At 39.7% G+C, this 17,786-nt stretch overlaps 1 protein-coding gene across 5 annotated transcripts in view; it reads left to right on the top strand.

Annotated features, from left to right (window-relative positions):
* The window catches only part of MME (membrane metalloendopeptidase), an 84,129-nt gene extending 82,629 nt beyond the window's left edge, over positions 1 to 1,500 (top strand). For all 5 annotated transcript variants that reach the window (XM_016222609.2, XM_016222611.2, XM_087818368.1 and 2 more), the window contains exon 23: positions 718 to 1,500. In XM_016222609.2, the coding sequence (XP_016078095.2) occupies positions 718 to 817 (100 nt within the window). In that variant the 3' untranslated portion in view covers positions 818 to 1,500. The remainder of the gene's footprint in view (positions 1 to 717) is intronic.
* Positions 1,501 to 17,786: the final 16,286 nt, after the last annotated feature.

The raw sequence follows: 17,786 nt of genomic DNA, 5'->3' as shown, positions 1-17,786 counted from the left end.
CACCCCTGCAGCACTGCACTGACCCGTCTCTCTCCTCAGATGCTGCTGGGTGCTGATAGGAGGGTGGACCCTGTTGTTTTTGCCCATTGGGGTCAGAGATAAGAAGAACTTGGCATTTTACCAGCCTTTTCCAGTTACTCATGCTGGGTCCAGTTTCTGATATTTATGGAGTTCTTTTGGAAAAAAAGAAAATAATTGTTGTTGTCTTCCCTGTTAAATCAAATCAACCATTGTCTATTTAAAGTCTATTATATTTAAGTTGCCATGTGACCTTTTTCAATATACTGTCATGAAAAATCATGACTTTATTCTTTGACCAAACTCTCCTTATATTAACTGCAATTCCAAATATGAATTATGCATGTATTTTACAAACATGTATAGAATGTTTATAAATTAACTCCCCATGACAACCTTAAGATGCAGGTACTATTATTATATGCATTTACAGGAAAGGAAACTGAGGCCCAGAGAGGCTAAATAAAGACAACCCATAACTAGGATTCAAACCATACCATCTGTCTTCAAAATCTGTTACCTCTCCAGTTAAAAATGCTGTTAATGAGAAGAATGGACTCCCTCTACCAGTTTCTTCTTTTTTTAAAACTGTAAATTCCAAATTCACTCACTTGGCCTACAGAGAGAAATTCTGTAGCGCTCCCACATGCTATGGGCATGAGTGTCAAATGCTGATGGTGACTCTTGCTTGTTTCACAGGATTATTGGGACTTTGCAGAACTCCCATGAGTTTGCAGAAGCCTTTCATTGCCTCAAGAATTCATACATGAATCCAGAAAAGAAATGCCGGGTTTGGTGATCTTCAGAAGAGCGGTGCAGCCCTGGGCTAGCCTCGTCAACACCATGGAAATGGGGACCTCTATCCAAGAGACTGGGCCACAGAGCTCACTGTTGTTGCACAGGGATGGTTGCAGAGATGAGAGCATCATAATAAAATGAAGTTAGGTTATCCTGGAAAAGGTGTGGAGGGAGGAGGGTGTCTAATGTCGGTCAAATCATTCACTTCTCACTGTAAATAATGCTTACTCTCTACAGACAGGCTTACCATTCACTTCTGTTTCTCATGTGATCTGCCGGTTTGATGTTGCCTCCTGAAGAGAGTGTTAGCCATTAGGTAGAGCAGGATTTCTCATCAAAGGGAGAAAGAAGAAGTTGAAGAATACAGTTGGCACCAAAAACACATCAGTGACATGGGAGTGAAAAACACATTGCAGAAGTACTTATTTGTACTTTTATTTGCAACATTTATGCTCCTTCAAATCTCTTCCAAAGAATTCTTACACATATTGGGGCCTTGGGACTTATGTACGTTTAAACTACTTTTCCAGTCATCAGTTAGGCATTCCAAGATCATTTATTTTGAGCACTTAGGGCTAAAATGAATGTCTAAATCTGTTTTATTGTACCTGTTTTGACTGGTATCAATATTCCTGAGGCTCCCTGCAATTTTCTAAGCAATTTCTTGTTCTCTCTCTCTCTCTCTCTCTCTCTCTCTCTCTCTCAAAACCTGGTCTTTTTAAGAGATTTGTAGCAATGTATAAATAATAATTTTTATATTTAATTGTTAACTACATTTATGACTAAGTAATTGTTATTATAGGTAATCATTGAATATTGAAGTTTCAGACCCAGATAGTTATGAACCAAGATCTGTAAAGTGATGTACAGATGAACATTTGAGACTTTTTAAACTTATAAATCATATTGATGAAGAGCTTTAAGTATAAACTTTGGATTAAACATTGCCATTGGACAGTTGTCTAAAGAAACGTAAGACTTGCGGTTTACAAGCAGGATTTTCAAGATTCAGTCTGTCCCTAAGGTGGCTAGAATAAAAGGGCAAACCCGCGTCTATGTAGCTGTGCACCTCCTCATCTTTTCAGATTTGTTACCTGATGGAAATATTTTGATAATAAATTGAGATTGTGAACCCAGTACTCACTAAGTTTGTTGTGCCCGCCAGGTAGCTTTGGAAAGTGCATTTTTTAATAGAGAGGCTTCCACACCTCTGTCTTCAATAGACCTCCTTCTAAAATTCTAACTTGCATAGAGTTCTGGGAGGGGACTGTTTAGCCCCTGATAGAAACTCACATTTTGAGGCGTTTATGCTCTTCTCTTTTCCATCCCATTCATGACTTCAGTTCATTTAATTACTTGATTAATGTTTTACAAAAGAAGTGCACTTCCAAAATCTTTGTTTTTCGTAACAAAACATGAACGTGAGGATTTTGTGTTTTTTCTGCTTGTTGGTTTTTCCTGCCTCTTGAAAAATGCCCATTTACCTTTTTTAAAAAATGTTATTGGAATACAACATAGAACAAACATTCCATAAAGCATAAGTGTACAACTCCATGAACTTTCTCCCGCTGAACACAGCCCTGTAACCAGCACCTATAAGAAACAGAACATGGCCAGCTGCCCAGAAACCCCTTCTCCCAACCATCACTTCACTGCTCCAAGGACAGCTACCGCCTTGACTTCTATCACACATTAGTTTTTCTCGTTTTTGTCTTTTATGTAAATAGAATCAACCAGCACATATTCTTTTGTGTCTGGCTTCTCTTATTCAGCATTGCATGTGTGAGATTCATCTATAGTTCTGCACTTGCTATGGATCCTTCATTCTCGTTGCTGAGCGATATTCTAGTGTGCAACTAACTATAGCACAATTCATCTGGGCCATTGTTGGTAGGCACTTAAGCTCCCAGCTAGAGACTGTTATGAACATGCTTGCATATCACCATCTTTTTTTTTTTTAATTGATTTCAGAGAGAGGAAGGGAGGGGGAATGATAGAAACATCAATCATGAGAGAGTCATTGATCGGCTGCCTCTTGCACACCCCCTGCTTTGGATCGAGCCCGCAAACCTGCATGTGCCCTGACTGGAATCAAACCTGGATCATAGGTTGATGCTCAACCACTGAGCCACACCAGCTGGGCTCACCATCTTTTTTTACTTGAGATTTTAATGGACTCATTTCCACAAGTTCTTCCTAAAGTTATTAGAAATACTGAACACATGGTTTCAAACTAACAGTGGATATTCTTGTCTCCTTTTTCACTACCACCATGATCATGGATAATTTAAAATATATTTATGTGGGTATTAAACCAAAAACATTTTTAAATAATATTAGCAGTTGAAGCAATAAGAGCATCCATCTCTGAAGAGAAAAACTATCTGAATCATTTAATTTCTATCCTATTAGGGCAGCTGAAGAACCAGAAATGAAGAGCGACTAGTACAAATAAAAAGACACTAGACTTGCCACTGCTAGCTCTTTAAAATGTAAGCCTTCTGTCTATATGAAGGGATTTGACTGAAATTTTCTGGGGGGAAAACTCTCCAGTTCCTGGATCTCCTTTCTCTATAAATATCAGATTTCCTGAGGCTAAGGTACAGACCAAAGTCAGAAGACCGTTCTGCCCCCATCCCTCACACATAAGGACATCGGTAATTGTACGTGGCACTGTTGCTGAGTTGTATGGGGACTTACGGTCTCAGCCTCTCCCAATCATCTGGAGTTGCTCCATCAGATAAGGCCCATCTGTAATCTCACACATAAATCCAATTTCATCATGGCTGATTCCTGGTCAAAGAAAGAGTCTAAAAGCTGAGACACCAAGGGTTGGGCCTATGTAATTCAGGGGTGAAGATAGGAAGTTCTCAGGAGGCCTTGGTAAGGAGTCTGCCTCCATGCTGCAATGCCCATGCAGATTCCAGGTCCAAGGTGGAAAGAGTGCTATCCTGGGAGAAGGTTCTTGTTCTAGTCCTATTCTGCCACTTATGGCAAGGTGACAGTGGGCATAGATCTATTTTCTTGGCTCTTTGCTTTTCCTACCGGAAATGAAAGAGAATTAGATTTTTCTCAGTGGTTCTTGGCAAGAGAAGGAGAATATCTCCAGTGTTGCCTTACTCGTAATCTGTCCCCCAGTTAAGAACCATTGGGTAAGATAATTTCAAAACTCCTTCGTAAATGCCTGAATCTAATGAGACCACATTACAGTCCAAAGAAAATCATCAAAGTTTTATTGAGTTAGAGTCTGTGCTGTTCTTACAATTTTCTCAAAAGCCATAATAATTTCTGTTGTCACAGGTGGAGTTCTCAAAGTAGAAGATAATTTAGAAATAATATTCCAGCCTGTCAAAGATGGAAAATCAGAGAGTTTTATCAGGTTCCAATATGAAAAATACAAAACTGAAAACAAACATTTTTCATACTACTGCTTTTATGCATAGTCAGCCCTCTTCTGGCCTCCCCTACCCCTAGTGTAAACCTCCAGAGCATTTATGTCTTGAAAACTGTTAAGGCCAAATGGAGCTTTTATCTATGTAATCTTACGCTTCCCACTAGCTTCAAATGAAATCTTTTTAAATTGAATAATATTATTTTACCAATATTTTCTTGTTTTAACCAACCCATTCTTCCAAAGATACCGTAGTTTTCTGATCTGATTTCTTTTCAAAAGTTCAATGAAAAGGTTACCAAATGCTGTACAGAGTCACAGACATAATCAGATAACTTAGGCAGAAACCGAAAGTATTTTTGTGCCCCGTCCCTGCCTGGACTGAGGAGCTTGACTTTTGGTTGACCAGGTGAAAAGAGGAGTCACATATGACTGGTGTCAACATGGTACATGTTTATCACATTCTAATCTTTAACAATGTTGTCTTAATTTCAACACCTTTGTATTTTGCATTTCCTCTAAAACAGTGTGAAATACTCCTGTCATTTTTAACTTCATAGCCAAACTATTGTGCTTCTATTTTGTTGTTTGACAAAGCAGATGTTCCAGGTTGTACAAGGGAAGCCTGGCAGAAAAATGAGAATTGGCTCTGCAGGAAATCATGGGCTCTCAGCTTGGGTAGTGTAGAAAGACTAGGAAGTCTAGGCATTGTAACTAATTTTTATATTTCTGGACTTTCTTTCTACCCAGAAACTAACAATAATTTTATCAGGCATCAGATATATTAACATCTGATTCTACTTCTTTAAATGTATTTAGTGTGATCTCTGATATGATCCTCTCAACTCATAATGTATCCTAAAAGTTTCCTCTATATCCACAAAGGCAAAAGTGGGGTCCAGTACCTGGATTATCATTACCTTGATGTAAATCTCTCAACACACATGCTATCAGTGCCCTGTCCCCTGAAATACAGCATCAAATACATAATGCTAAAATGTTTATTGCAGTTTTATCTATAATATCAAAGAAATGGGAGACAAAACTAAATAGCAGAAAACATTTACATTTGTTCAAAGAAAATATGAAGAGAATGCAATGTTAGATATGCGTTATGTTTTCAATTATGTTAAAAAAAAATTGTTGCATAGAAAATGAGTTGGAAGAACATATACCAAAAATGAACAGGGAATATCTCCTAGTGGGAGTATATAAGTGATTCTTATTTCCATTTTCCCCTGCATTTAAATATTTCTGTAAGCTGAAACATTACATTTTAAAAGTCATCTAAAAAATGTTATTTGAAAGAAAGGAGGTAGTAAGGGAGAAAAGATGGAAGGGAGGGGAAATTGACCAAAAAATTGAAACATAATTCCTTTGAATTTAAGATGTGTTCATTTATTTAAGAGGCTATTCAGTTTGGTACCTTAAGGAATCCAGTCAGTGGAGTTTGGTAGCAGCTCTCTCCTCCCAGCCCCACAGCCAGATCTCAGTTTTTCCAGGTGGCTTTGAAGTACCCTGCTTCCCAGAGCAGGGGAGTCTGGCCGACCTTCTCCCGACCATGCTTAAAGTGGTTCCGTGAGAACAAAGCATGTGCTCTCCCTCCCTACAAAACCCTAGCGTTCCCTGAACCCTGACTAAGGTCGAGGATACAGCCTAAAGCTGCGAAACAGAAGTAAATTATACAGTGATCAGACCTAAAATGTTCCACCTGGTAGACACCGTGATTTACCTGGATGTCAGACGCTAAAGTTTGGAGGTTGGGCAGGGAGAAGGCAGAATCTTACCGCTAATCCCAGGTGACTCACTGCTTATATGTGCTTATACTTGACTTGGGTTGCAAATGTGAAAATCAAACTTTTTCTGCTTTAGCTAGCCTGCGAGTTTTGTTGAACCACACTACCAAATGTTGGCATGTGTGAGCAATTTGACCTTTCCATTGTCGGCTTGACTGTTGCAGACCAGCTTTCTCCAAAGATTGCCATGATGGCCCACCACGCCTAGGCCCAGAGCGTCTCTGCTTCCTCCCCGGGAAGGACGGGCTCTCGCCGCGGTCTGTTAAATCCTAGAGGAAACCCAACTGGCCCACTTAGGAAACATGCCTACCCCTGTGGACAGGGCATGAGGAAAGGGGGAGGTTGTAGGAATTATGATCATTGATGCCCTAGAGTCAGGGCAGGGGCGTTTTCCAAAAGAGGAAAAGCACCCTTCCTAGGAGAGAGGAGAAACCGATGACTGAGCACCGGTAATACCAGATACTTCCTAGCGCCTGGCAAAACACCTCGGTGCAGGTTACACTGTGCATATTAGGTTTTTAATGTGTCAACTTTAATTTTCTGTGACCGAAATGAAGACATCATACGTTTTATAATATTTAAGAACATTAACAATGATTGATAGAAGATAGAAATGAAATCATTTTTTTATTGTGAGGCACATAATCTAAATTGTTTGTATAAAGTTTCCCTTTAATATAACTAACCTGTGAGTTAATGTTAGTACTCCTGATTTTACAGATGGTGAGTTTGTATTTCACAGGGGTTAACTGATTTGTCCAAATTCGCACAGTCAGTGACAAGGTCAGAGACCAAATCAAAGTATGTTGAAGTCCAAAATCTACATAAATTTACTATCAAAGCTCTCTACATAAAATGCATTTTAGATCAACTCATTGGTAAGTAATCATCCCCAAAACATATATCCTTTAAGAAAAATGAATCAAAACATATTTTTTCCAATTACTTTTATTACTTTACACAAACTTTTGTTATTTTTTAAAGAACATTGAGCATTTTAAACAATTATATCAGTAAACATCTATGTTCAAGGTACTATATTAGAAGCAAAAATAAAAATAGCTGAAAAAGAAAAACAAGATAAAGTAATATTCTTTGGCTTGGCACGACACCTGCCCACTACATCCATTCACTTATTTATTGATGAAACATGGGGCACCTGTTCTGTGTGATGTACTCTATCACACGTTAAAGGGCCTGTTAGAAGATCATCTTCTACTGGGCCCACTAGAAAACAAAAACATGAAAACCACTGGCCTTTTAACATAGTGGAGACATTAAAAATACACACAAATAACTGTAGCTGAATGTGTGATATGCTGAGATTTAAGAAAAAAAAATGGAATATTCAGGGGAATTTTGTTTCCTGGCATGTCAAAGACATTCTGGAGGAAGTAACACTTAAGCTGCATTTGAGAGTGTGGATGGGATTTTGACAATTGAAGAAGGAGGCAAGGAAATCTTTTGGCTAAGAGTATCTCGTATTCAAAATTACACAATGACTCTATGTAGCAATGCGAGCTCTGGGAAAACAGCAAAGGGAGCATACACTCTGAGACTGCTGACAGTTATCCAGCTTGGCTCTTTGACATGTCTTGAACCAAGAAATTCGTGTTCCTATGTATTGAAATATGTTGCGCTAGTCTCAAAGTTTAGTCACTACCATTCTACTTTGAAAGGTTGTGTGATGAGCTAACTTTCGTCTGATTCCTGGGAGTTTAGAATTCTACTCTTAGTCCAGTGCTATTGCTAAACCACTGTGCAGAGCAAATAACTAGTTTTCTGCATTTCATTGTCTCAGAATTAAAATCAGAGTTAAGATGGACCAAGGCCTCCTCAAAATCAGAAGGCAGGCAGATGGAATGTTTTGCAAACCAAATTCCTTGGAGATGGTGAAAGATACCTTCGTGCGGAGGCACTGGGCACAGTGTCATGGAAAAATTTGAATCCAGAGAGAGCCAGACAGGCTCGGGGACACCCAAGGTCAAAGCTTGGCTACATCGCAAGTATTTGGTTCCTCGAAGCCTCAATTTCCTCCTCTTTGAAATGGTCATAATCACATACATCACTCTGGGAAGGATGCTGTATCAGTTGCCAAAAAATTATATTTGCAACTGCATTGAAATTTAATATCTTGATTGTTACCTCTGATTTTTTTCTTGACACTAATTAAGCCTGTGAGTCTTTAAAAACATAAGGGGTTTTGGCTAAAAGACTAGGATTTTTTTTTCTTTTTACCATATTGTCATTTATGTTGCTTGAGGTGAGTCACATACTTGATCCCTTTCAAATCATTTTCCTCACCAGATACTCTTGAAACAGAAAGGGCACACAACATGTGATGCTTTAAACAGCAGAGGATTTCTTCAAAAGAAAAAGAGCAAAAGCTAGAACACAGAACAAAATTAAAGTTTTGAGGGAGATGATAGTGTGGGGGGAAATAGTTTGTGCAAGTGTCTTCACTTGGCTCAGAAAATGTCATTGGCCCAGAGACCTTGGGAAAGCTATTTAACTCCTTTGAAAGCTAGCTTGCTCAGAAGCAAAGGGTAAAAATGTAGATGAACTTTTGTCCTTTAGGTAGGTAGTAAGTAGAATAATCCTCCCTCCCCACAAAGATGTCCATGTCCTAATTTCCAGAACCTGTGGATATGCCAGGGTACATTAAAGGGTACATTTCAAAGGGACATTAAAGGTTGTAAATAGAATTAAGGTTGCTGATCAGCTGACCTTAAGAAGGTCAATTACCCTGGGACATCCAGACAGGCCCAAGGTTGTCATTAGGGCTCTTAACAGTGAAGAGAGAGGAGAGAAGTTGGAGAGATGTGAAGTGAGAACTTCGCTCTCTGTGGCTCACAGTGAAGATGCTGAGCTTCATGGGAGTGGAGGCAGCCCCCAGAAGCTGGAGAAGACAAGGGACAGATTCTGCCCTAGGACCTCCTAGGGGACACAGCCCAGCCCATGGCCCCAGGAGACTCCTGTGAGATTTCTGCCCTACAGAACTCTCCATAACCAATGTGTATTTTAAGCCACTAAGTTTGCGGTAATTTATTACAGCAGCTATAGAAAATATACCCCATATAAGTAAATATTCATTATCTAATATTTCGTAATTATTTAAACTTTTTGAAAATTGTGCTAAGCTTAGACATTATCTTCTAATGGAAAAATACATATTTAACTATAAAATTTCGTCAAAAATATTTACTATTCTTTATTTACCTATTTTTAAATAATGAAGTATGTGGATGCAACGTCAGTTCTGGATAATTAGATATGAGTTGCAATTATTCTAAACGAATATGAGCAGTCATAATTGATTCACTCACACAAAGACTAACACATTGGCCTTTATAAAATAAACATAATTCCTCTTACAGACGTCAGCTATGTGACACTTAACAATCCTTGCCTATCGCCCACTTTTCATCTCAGCATGCGAACTAATTACCCACTGAGAGGATCTTCCTTGTATAAGCACTAATATGTCAGGAAAATATTTATGACTTTATCCATTAAAGTAGCTAAAATATAAATTGTTTAGGCAGAGCTTTGAGAAAATAGAAACCCAGGACCATGGAGATGCTAATCATGAAGCAGCCTTGAGATTTTACTGTACTTGGCACAATGCATTTTCCTGAAAGGTTATTTAAAGGTATTATTTTTACTTTAGACAAGCTAATGAATAATGAATTGCTATGTCTCAGGAACTTCTGTATTCAGCCTCAGGAGTCTGCCATAATAAAAGACCTATTGCCCCGGTGCTCAAACATTAAAAATAAAGAGATAGTCACACTGGCAGGTACATGCTGTCTTTGGTAGCAACATCATATTCCTGATTTTTTTAATGAATATAAATGAACAGCCTCTCTCTGTCTTACCTCCCATCCGTCATGCAGGAGCAAACTCCCTATCTTTTCAACTTTCTCCCAAATATTTCTTGAGAGGCCTATGGAAGCCACACACATGTTCCATGTAAAACCAAGTCCATCCACTTCACCACTGAAGGATTTCCTCCGCTCTGGCTTCAGTTTTCTGCAAAGACTTCTCCTATTAATGCCATTCCTAATGCAACAGCTATGCCCCAATGCCCACAAAGGGGCTGCAGCTGCTAATCCCCATCAAAGGGACAGCCAGCCACAGCTACCTGTCTCCAGTGACACAGCTCTCAGAGTGCTGATGCCAGGCACCGAGGGCGTGTCGTCTGACCTGAGGGTTCTGCCTTTTGTTACTGCCAAAGATTTTCCACCCTGGGGTTTTTCCATTGCGTCAACTACCATATCATTCACATCTAGTGTTCTCACATTACATAAGGATTTTTATTTTTATTGAGGGGAGCAAAGAAATATATACATAATATATGGTGCATATAGCATATGCTATACATAATAGAATATATGATGCTATATAGTATGGAATATACAGGGTATCCTCAAAGAATGTATACACACTTTAACATCTGATAGTTAAATTTTGAAAATGAAATGTATTTTAATAAGCACTGCCCTTATAATTATTCAAAGTGTATATATACATTTTGGGGACACCCTATATAAATACCATATATACATATACATATTTATGTATATGTCTCTGTGTGTGTATACTGTAAAATCAATGACATACATAGTGTTTATTTGCCTTGTTATTTTTTCCCTTGGTATTTCTGAGATATCTCAGTATTCTTTAGTAAACTTTATTCATTTTCCTCAGCGGGCACACAAGAGGACTACACTTCCCAGCCCCTTGCAGTTGGATTGGGGCCCTGTGATGCAGTTTTGGCCAGTGGAGTGTGGGCCGGATTATAGAGATTTGACCGTGCGTAACTGGGATTTGGTAAAGATGCTGTTGACTCTGCACTGTGTGGTGGGTCTAAAGACACCGTAAGTCAGCAGAGCTGCCAGAAAGATAAGCTGGATGTCAAGTGGGGGAAAACAAGAACAAGTTGGAATCGGCTTGGAACTAATAAGGACAAGTTGGAGACTACGTCTATCTGTCATGCCTTCCCCCTCGATGACACTGGTGGCTTAAAGAAATTGCTGATGCTTTTTGCCACAGAACTGCTCACAACTTGGAAGAGATTCAGGAAGAGATATAGTGAGAGCTGGAGGAGCAGAGGCCTGGCTGCTGCCCCAGGGCAACAGTGACAATGTGCACAAGCTGCAACGGGACCTGGCACCCTACGCAAACCTTCAGAACATAATGATAGTTGCTTCACTCTGCCTTCCAAATCTCACACATGGCTTTTGTGGCCACCTTAACCTAGAATCATACAGTGAGGGAATTTGGGGAAATGTAGTTCCAGCTTGCTACTGTTGATATAATACAGAAGCCACCTTGATTCATCCCTGGTCAGCTATGCACACCGATTGCAGACCCCATGACCTAGGACTCAAATTTGAGCTCATGGCAACAATTTGAGTGACAGAATCACAGTTCTCACTTCCCTTAAGACACACCATTCCTGTGAGGCTCCTCACTTCACTCCAAACAAACTCCTATTGCACATGCCCACCCCCAGGCAGGGCTGACACTCAGCTAGCACCCATTCTGATGGGTCAATAGGAAATATTTCGGCTAGTCTCCTCCCTCCAGGACTTCCTAAATCCTAGGGTAAATGTGGAGGAGGCTCATAGAATGGCATTTTAAGAAGAAATCGCAGGAAAGTGCATTTTCCATGCCTGAGTTCCTTAACAATGGGAAAAATATAAGATTGCTGTACGATAGTAAAGGTATTGATTTTTTATTTCACAGGGTATCAATGGATATTGACTATAGAATAGAATAAACTATGACAAAGTGATCTTTTCTGATACCGAAATGTAGCCCAAAGTCTCAACGTAGTCAGTCAAGTAAAAACTGCTGTGTCCCAGTGTCCCTTTTCTTCCTGCTTAAAACAGAATTCCCATGTTTAGTCTGAGAACATGGCCACTCAGCTAGAGACCACAGTTCCCCGCCAGGGGTAGACACATGATTATGTTTGGGCAAATGGGATGTGAACAGAAGCATTGTGTACAACTTCTGGGTCACATTACTTAGGAAGGAGATTGTTTGCACTCCAAGGTGTAGACTGGAACATACAAGTGTGCTGATGAGCTGGTTTAAAACTGGATAGAAAAGTAACACGATATAACCTAGGTCCCTGGGCAAGCTCACTATGGTCCTATTTTGGACTGTTAAGTGAGAAAGAAAAAAAGTCCTATCTTGTTTGAGTCTGAGTATTTTATTGGGAAGAGAGGGGGTTCTTTGTTACAACAGCTTGGTCTCTGTGCTAACAAATACAAGGAGTCATTATAGAGCCATTAGCCTCTGGATGGAAGAAACAAAGTTTTAAAAATTATATATAAATAACCAGAGAAACTGTACGATACAAACTCAGGAACTGGGTGATCATCACGGGCCTGCTGAGAAGAAAAACTGTAGGTTTAAATCTTAGATGTATACATTACAAACTGCATGGCAGTCAGGAAATCAACCCTATTCAGGATTTCATAGACAAAAGAGAATTATGTTAAAGACATTTCTTGATGTCCTCTGTAGCCACTTCTCTCATGTTAGCTCCCAGGCCATCATAATAAAATGAATAAGTGAATAGAATTTAAAAGATAGTGATGTGTCTCAGTCATAAGAGCTAGTTACTATAACAAATGCTCCCCAAACTGGAGAGCATGGTCGAAATATTGTTCGCCTTCCCCTGACATCCAATGCAGCTGGGCAGTTTTCCCGGGGGCTCTTCTCTAACCCATGACTGCTACCTGGTTCCTTCTAACACTTTTACCCACTGTCTTGGAATTCTTTGCTCCCACCACATGGATGGGGGGATATAGAGAGAGGGCTTAGGGAAGACACAGAATATATTGTCACCTAGGCCTAGAAGTGAGAGCCAACATTTTCACTCACATTTCATTGACCAGAACTAGTCAAATGCAAGACTGGGAATTATAGGGTGCTCATGAATATTCATAAGTGTTTACAGTCTCTTCCACAGCAGCCGTTTCAACTGCTCTTTGAAGCAACAGCTCTAAACATACTGGTTACAATCTATTGTCCCCTTAAAGTCCTGATGCCTGCAATTCTGTGAATTACACGCTGATGTGTAGTCTGCAACATATGCCAGATAGGAAGGATCCAGAAATAGCCTCCATTCTATAACACTGGCCCTAATTTTATGGGAGTTGAGAGATTAAAATTTATTTTTGCATTATTTCATTTGAAATTCTTGGTGAAATGCTAACTTACATCCCAAGATAATTCCAAATCAGAATTTAATAGGCCTTTTCAAGATATACCCATAAACTACTATGTGCAATGGTGAACCACCTTTAAAAAAAAGCTAGACCAGGAGACAGAAGACTTGAGCTCTCCAGCAGGCTATGTCCCTAACTATCTGTGTGGATTTGGGACAATCACCCTCTTTGGGCCCTGTCTTGTTTCTTTTGTTTTTTGTTTTTTGGGGTTTTTTTTTGTGACAAAGCAAGCAGAACACTAAAGGTTGGAGTTGGCTAGATGATTTCTGAGGCATCAGCCACATCTCGTATTCCATGGCTTTCTAATTTTAAATTGTATGTCTTTGATGATGTTGGCAATTTTAGAAACCAGGGTATTTTAAGAGTTTCTTGGACATTGGATATTCTCATTTTAGAAGCTCCACCTTACTTCCTATTGAATATATTAAAATGTTCTCAGGTTCTACTGAAATATAATTTATGTGCAACTATACATGAGTTTCATATTTTGAAGCCAATAACTTTCTTCAAGTCTAAAATATTTTATTGACCTTAACACTATGGCTGTAGTGCCCAATTTTACATTGATCCTCCAAAGAATCATTCTCTAGATTCTCACAAAATGGATTTCACTGTGGCTCAGTGGGATCCACCATGTAGAACTCCTACAAAGGGGAACATGAACTGAAACACACTATTCTTAAGAAACAGTGAGTGAACTGCACAGTCACTACACTCACTTGGGAAGTCAAAGGAGCTGGAATTAGGATTGGCAGAAAGGGTAGCCTAGCATGATAAAGGAGACCCAGAGCTGTGTAAATAATATAGGCCAGCAGCTTTGATGGTCATTATATGCTCTCAGAATGTGATTGTGGGGGCTCATTTGATGTATTTAAAAGGCTCTAGAGATTTAATAGAGAATTTAATTTTATGTGGAAACATTTACAGCAGTTGAAGTCTGAGAAAATGGGAAGTAGACATCTAAAAAATTACATGGGTTATTAGACAAATTGGTCTCTAAATAATTCAGTGGGTTGAACCCTTTCTACCAAAAGTTAGACAGCATGCACAATCCACATTTCACACTAAGTTCCATGAGCTCCCCCGAGAGAACTGTTGGCTAAAGTCTATGTCTGCCCTATTCCTCAGAAGGGCAATCCAGCTGGAGACACTCCTGAGAAGTTCATGAAAAGAACATCACTTCTTCAAACGGACATTCTCCTCAGGCATCTCTGACCCTGTAAACCCAGACTCAGCTCAGCCAGGCGTACAGCCAGGTTTACCCACTCACACTGCTCACTTCTGAAGATTCCAGTTCTTCCTGCATAAGTCATCTGGGGGTCAGTGCAGAGAGTCTGAGCTGGTGAAGACTTTGTCAACCCAGTAAATTCTTAATAGGCTTACCAACATATCATGCCACATTCAAAATAAAACATTTGTGGCAACATAGACTCCCAAAACATCTATCACCACAGGTTGACCTGATGGCCAATAACCTTATTTATCACTTGGATCTACAGAGGGAAGGTAGAGGGGGCTTCTTTCTTAACACTAATAAAATTGGGTATTTACGCAATCAATGTCTGCAAGATACCAGTTTTATTAAGAAATATAAAACTAACATAATAATCTCTTTATTTGAATGCCTGTGGCTTATGTACCATGAAGAGCAAGCTTGGAATTACTTGGCCTTCACAGCCTGATCAGTATGAGATGAATCAATGTTTTTTAATTCAAGATTACAAATAAAGTTGTCATGTAAGGCCAGTAGTAAAAATTAGGGAAAACTATTTTAAAACCTTGGTTCGTACTGAAATCGACTGGCTTTGGCAAGCACCTAACTAATTACAGACCTATTTTGTGATTTGGAATTCATCCAAGCCGTTAAGAGAGCTTATACGAAACAGCCCAGACTAATAAAGGAGGAACTCGAAAATTAGGATGAGCCAAAAATGAGCAGGGCAGCTGCTGAACACCTGGTCGTTAATAAAAATTGAAGTCAAATGCTTGAAATATACAGTAAAAACCATGTCAAGATGACTATTTACAGAAAAAGAAGGAACATGACAAGGAGAAAAGAATTCAAGTTTCACAAAGTAATGTACCCTAGTTCAAATAATCCAGGCGTAAGCCACAGAGGCTCTCAACAGCAACCAATAACTTGCTTTTGATAAGAGTGGAAAAAAGATAGTGGAAAATTCATGTTCTATTTATAAGTATATGTAGAGAAACTGACAATTAGAAAATTAAAATGATCTTATTGCTGTTTCTTATTAGCTCCAAAAGGAAAGACAATAGGACTGGAGGTAAGGAAACTTGTCATGAAGGAGGCTGTGACCTTGGGCAAATTGTTTAACCTCTTTTGTGCTTCGATTTCTCTTCTAAATTAAGGGACTTGGACTAGAAGACATCTAAAGCCTGTTCCAGCTCCAACATCGTATTTCACAGAAACACTTGCGGAGTCTCAGCATGGCTGAACCGGGGAATGGTCTGTTACTGTGAACAGTGAGAACAGGGCCTAAGGGGAGCTTTTTCACTTCTCATCATTGAATTAGGCTCCTAGAGCCTACATTCAAAATTTTCTCCTAATTTCCTGAATAGGACATTATTTCTTGTGTGCAGTAGGCTGTATGGCTGCCCTCATGATACCGTGCAATGTTGTCTCGAAAACTGTCAATGTGCTTTGTTTTGAAGTAGATTCTTAACAGCACAGCCACAGCACACACATTTACCCTTACCTTACCACAATTATTACTGTTTAAGGGGCAGAGTTCACCTTTTTTCTCTCCATCAGGACCAGCTCTAAGACATAAGTGAAGAAATTCCTTGGAGCCTTACCCTTCTCGCCCATAATTCTACCAGCGTCCTTTGCTCAGTCCCCTCCCTCTGGCCTCACCCAACCCTCCCATGCGGGACCATGCCTGTGCAGACACCCCCAGTGCATAGAAGCACAAGCGTTCATGGCAGGAAAGGGACACCCAGCACCAATCACAATGCCTGGCCCAGAGTAGGAGCTTAATAAATACCAGTTGAGTGGCTCACGAGCTTTTACGAGTAAGCAACTTGACCTTATATTCCCTCGGGGCCCTGCTGCCCCATCCAATAAATAGCTCCCGCCAGGCATTGGATGCTAATGTGTTTGCATGACAGTCTGCCAGGTCAGAGGAAAGCACTCTAAAAGGGCCTAAATAGCTTGATCCTAACGCCTAACTCAGCAGTCAGAATAGGACACAGAGAGCAGTTCAGAATCCTTCCATGTTTACAATACACATGAGGCCTCATCTTTCAATCACCTACCTTAAAAAATTATAATATGATGTTATAAAGCTCTTTACTTATTTGAAGTCACTAGTCTGGGCAATTTTAAGACTTAAAGAATAGAGCAAAGGAGGGTGGAAAAGGGCGTGGGAGAGAAGAGAGGGGAAGTTCTATTTTTGAGCTCAGCTGAATTACAGGTGTGTCCTGGGAACTTTGCATACAGTGTCTCATTTAGGCCTCTAGCTGCTAGATCTTCCATTTACAGACAAGGGAAAAGAGGCTTGCAGAAGCTGAGTTATGTAGCTGGAAAAATGGCAGAGCTAGGACTGAAATCCAGCTTTTTTTTTTTTTTTTTTTACTATTTATCTCTTTCAAAACACCTATTTTCATCTGTGTTTGGCTCAGGTGTTACATTCAGTCAGAGGAATCAGTAAAGCTCTACTCCTTCGGCTTGTGGCGTGTCTGTTTCTCTCTGTCAGGCCTTGTACTGTGCCCCTTCAGGGCCCAGCTCAACACTTCAAAGAAATTTCTATTTCTTATTCACCTTGCCTTGCACCAACAATGATATGCCACTGTTATGGGTTGAATTGTATCCCCCCCAAAGATGCTGAAGTCCTAAGTGATAGTACCTTATTTGGAAATAGGGTCCTTGCAAATGATCACGTTAAGATGAGTTCATTAGGGTGGGCCCTAATCCAATATGATTGATGTCTATATAAGAGGGGGAAATTTGGACACTAGCAGACACACACACAGAAAGAATGCCACATGAAGGCAAAGGCAGAGATCGGCGTGATGTATCTACAAGCCAAGGAATGACAACATTGCCAGCAAAGTATGGAAATCGAGTCTCCTGCACACCCTCAAAAGGAACTAACCTTGCTGACACCCTAATCTTGGACTTCCAGTCTCCCAAACTGTGAGACAATAAATTTCTGTTGCTTAAGCCACTCTGCCTTGGTACTTTGTTAAGACAGTCCCAGGAAACGAAGACAGTCACCATGCAGCAAACACTGATAATACACAGGACAACAAGAGAACAGCTGCAAATTATATAGCACCAATTACTCAAAAAGATCACATGAAACTTCAGAAGGCAAAAGTAACCCAATATTTGTTCAATATGCATTTATTCTACTCTGCTCACTATAATATTCAGAAAATGAGGTCATCGGATATAACCAAGTATTTTAATTACATTAATTGCTCACAAAAATAAAAGCTTTTAGTCTGGTAAGCAATTGTAATGCTTCCTAGAACTGTATTCTCCAAGAGTCATGCGTGTGAAATTGACAAATGTGT

Source organism: Miniopterus natalensis, chromosome 6 (assembly GCF_054644295.1).
Source record: "Miniopterus natalensis isolate mMinNat1 chromosome 6, mMinNat1.hap1, whole genome shotgun sequence".
Taxonomy (NCBI): Eukaryota; Metazoa; Chordata; class Mammalia; order Chiroptera; family Miniopteridae; genus Miniopterus; species Miniopterus natalensis.
This window is presented reverse-complemented; position numbering and strand designations above follow the sequence as displayed.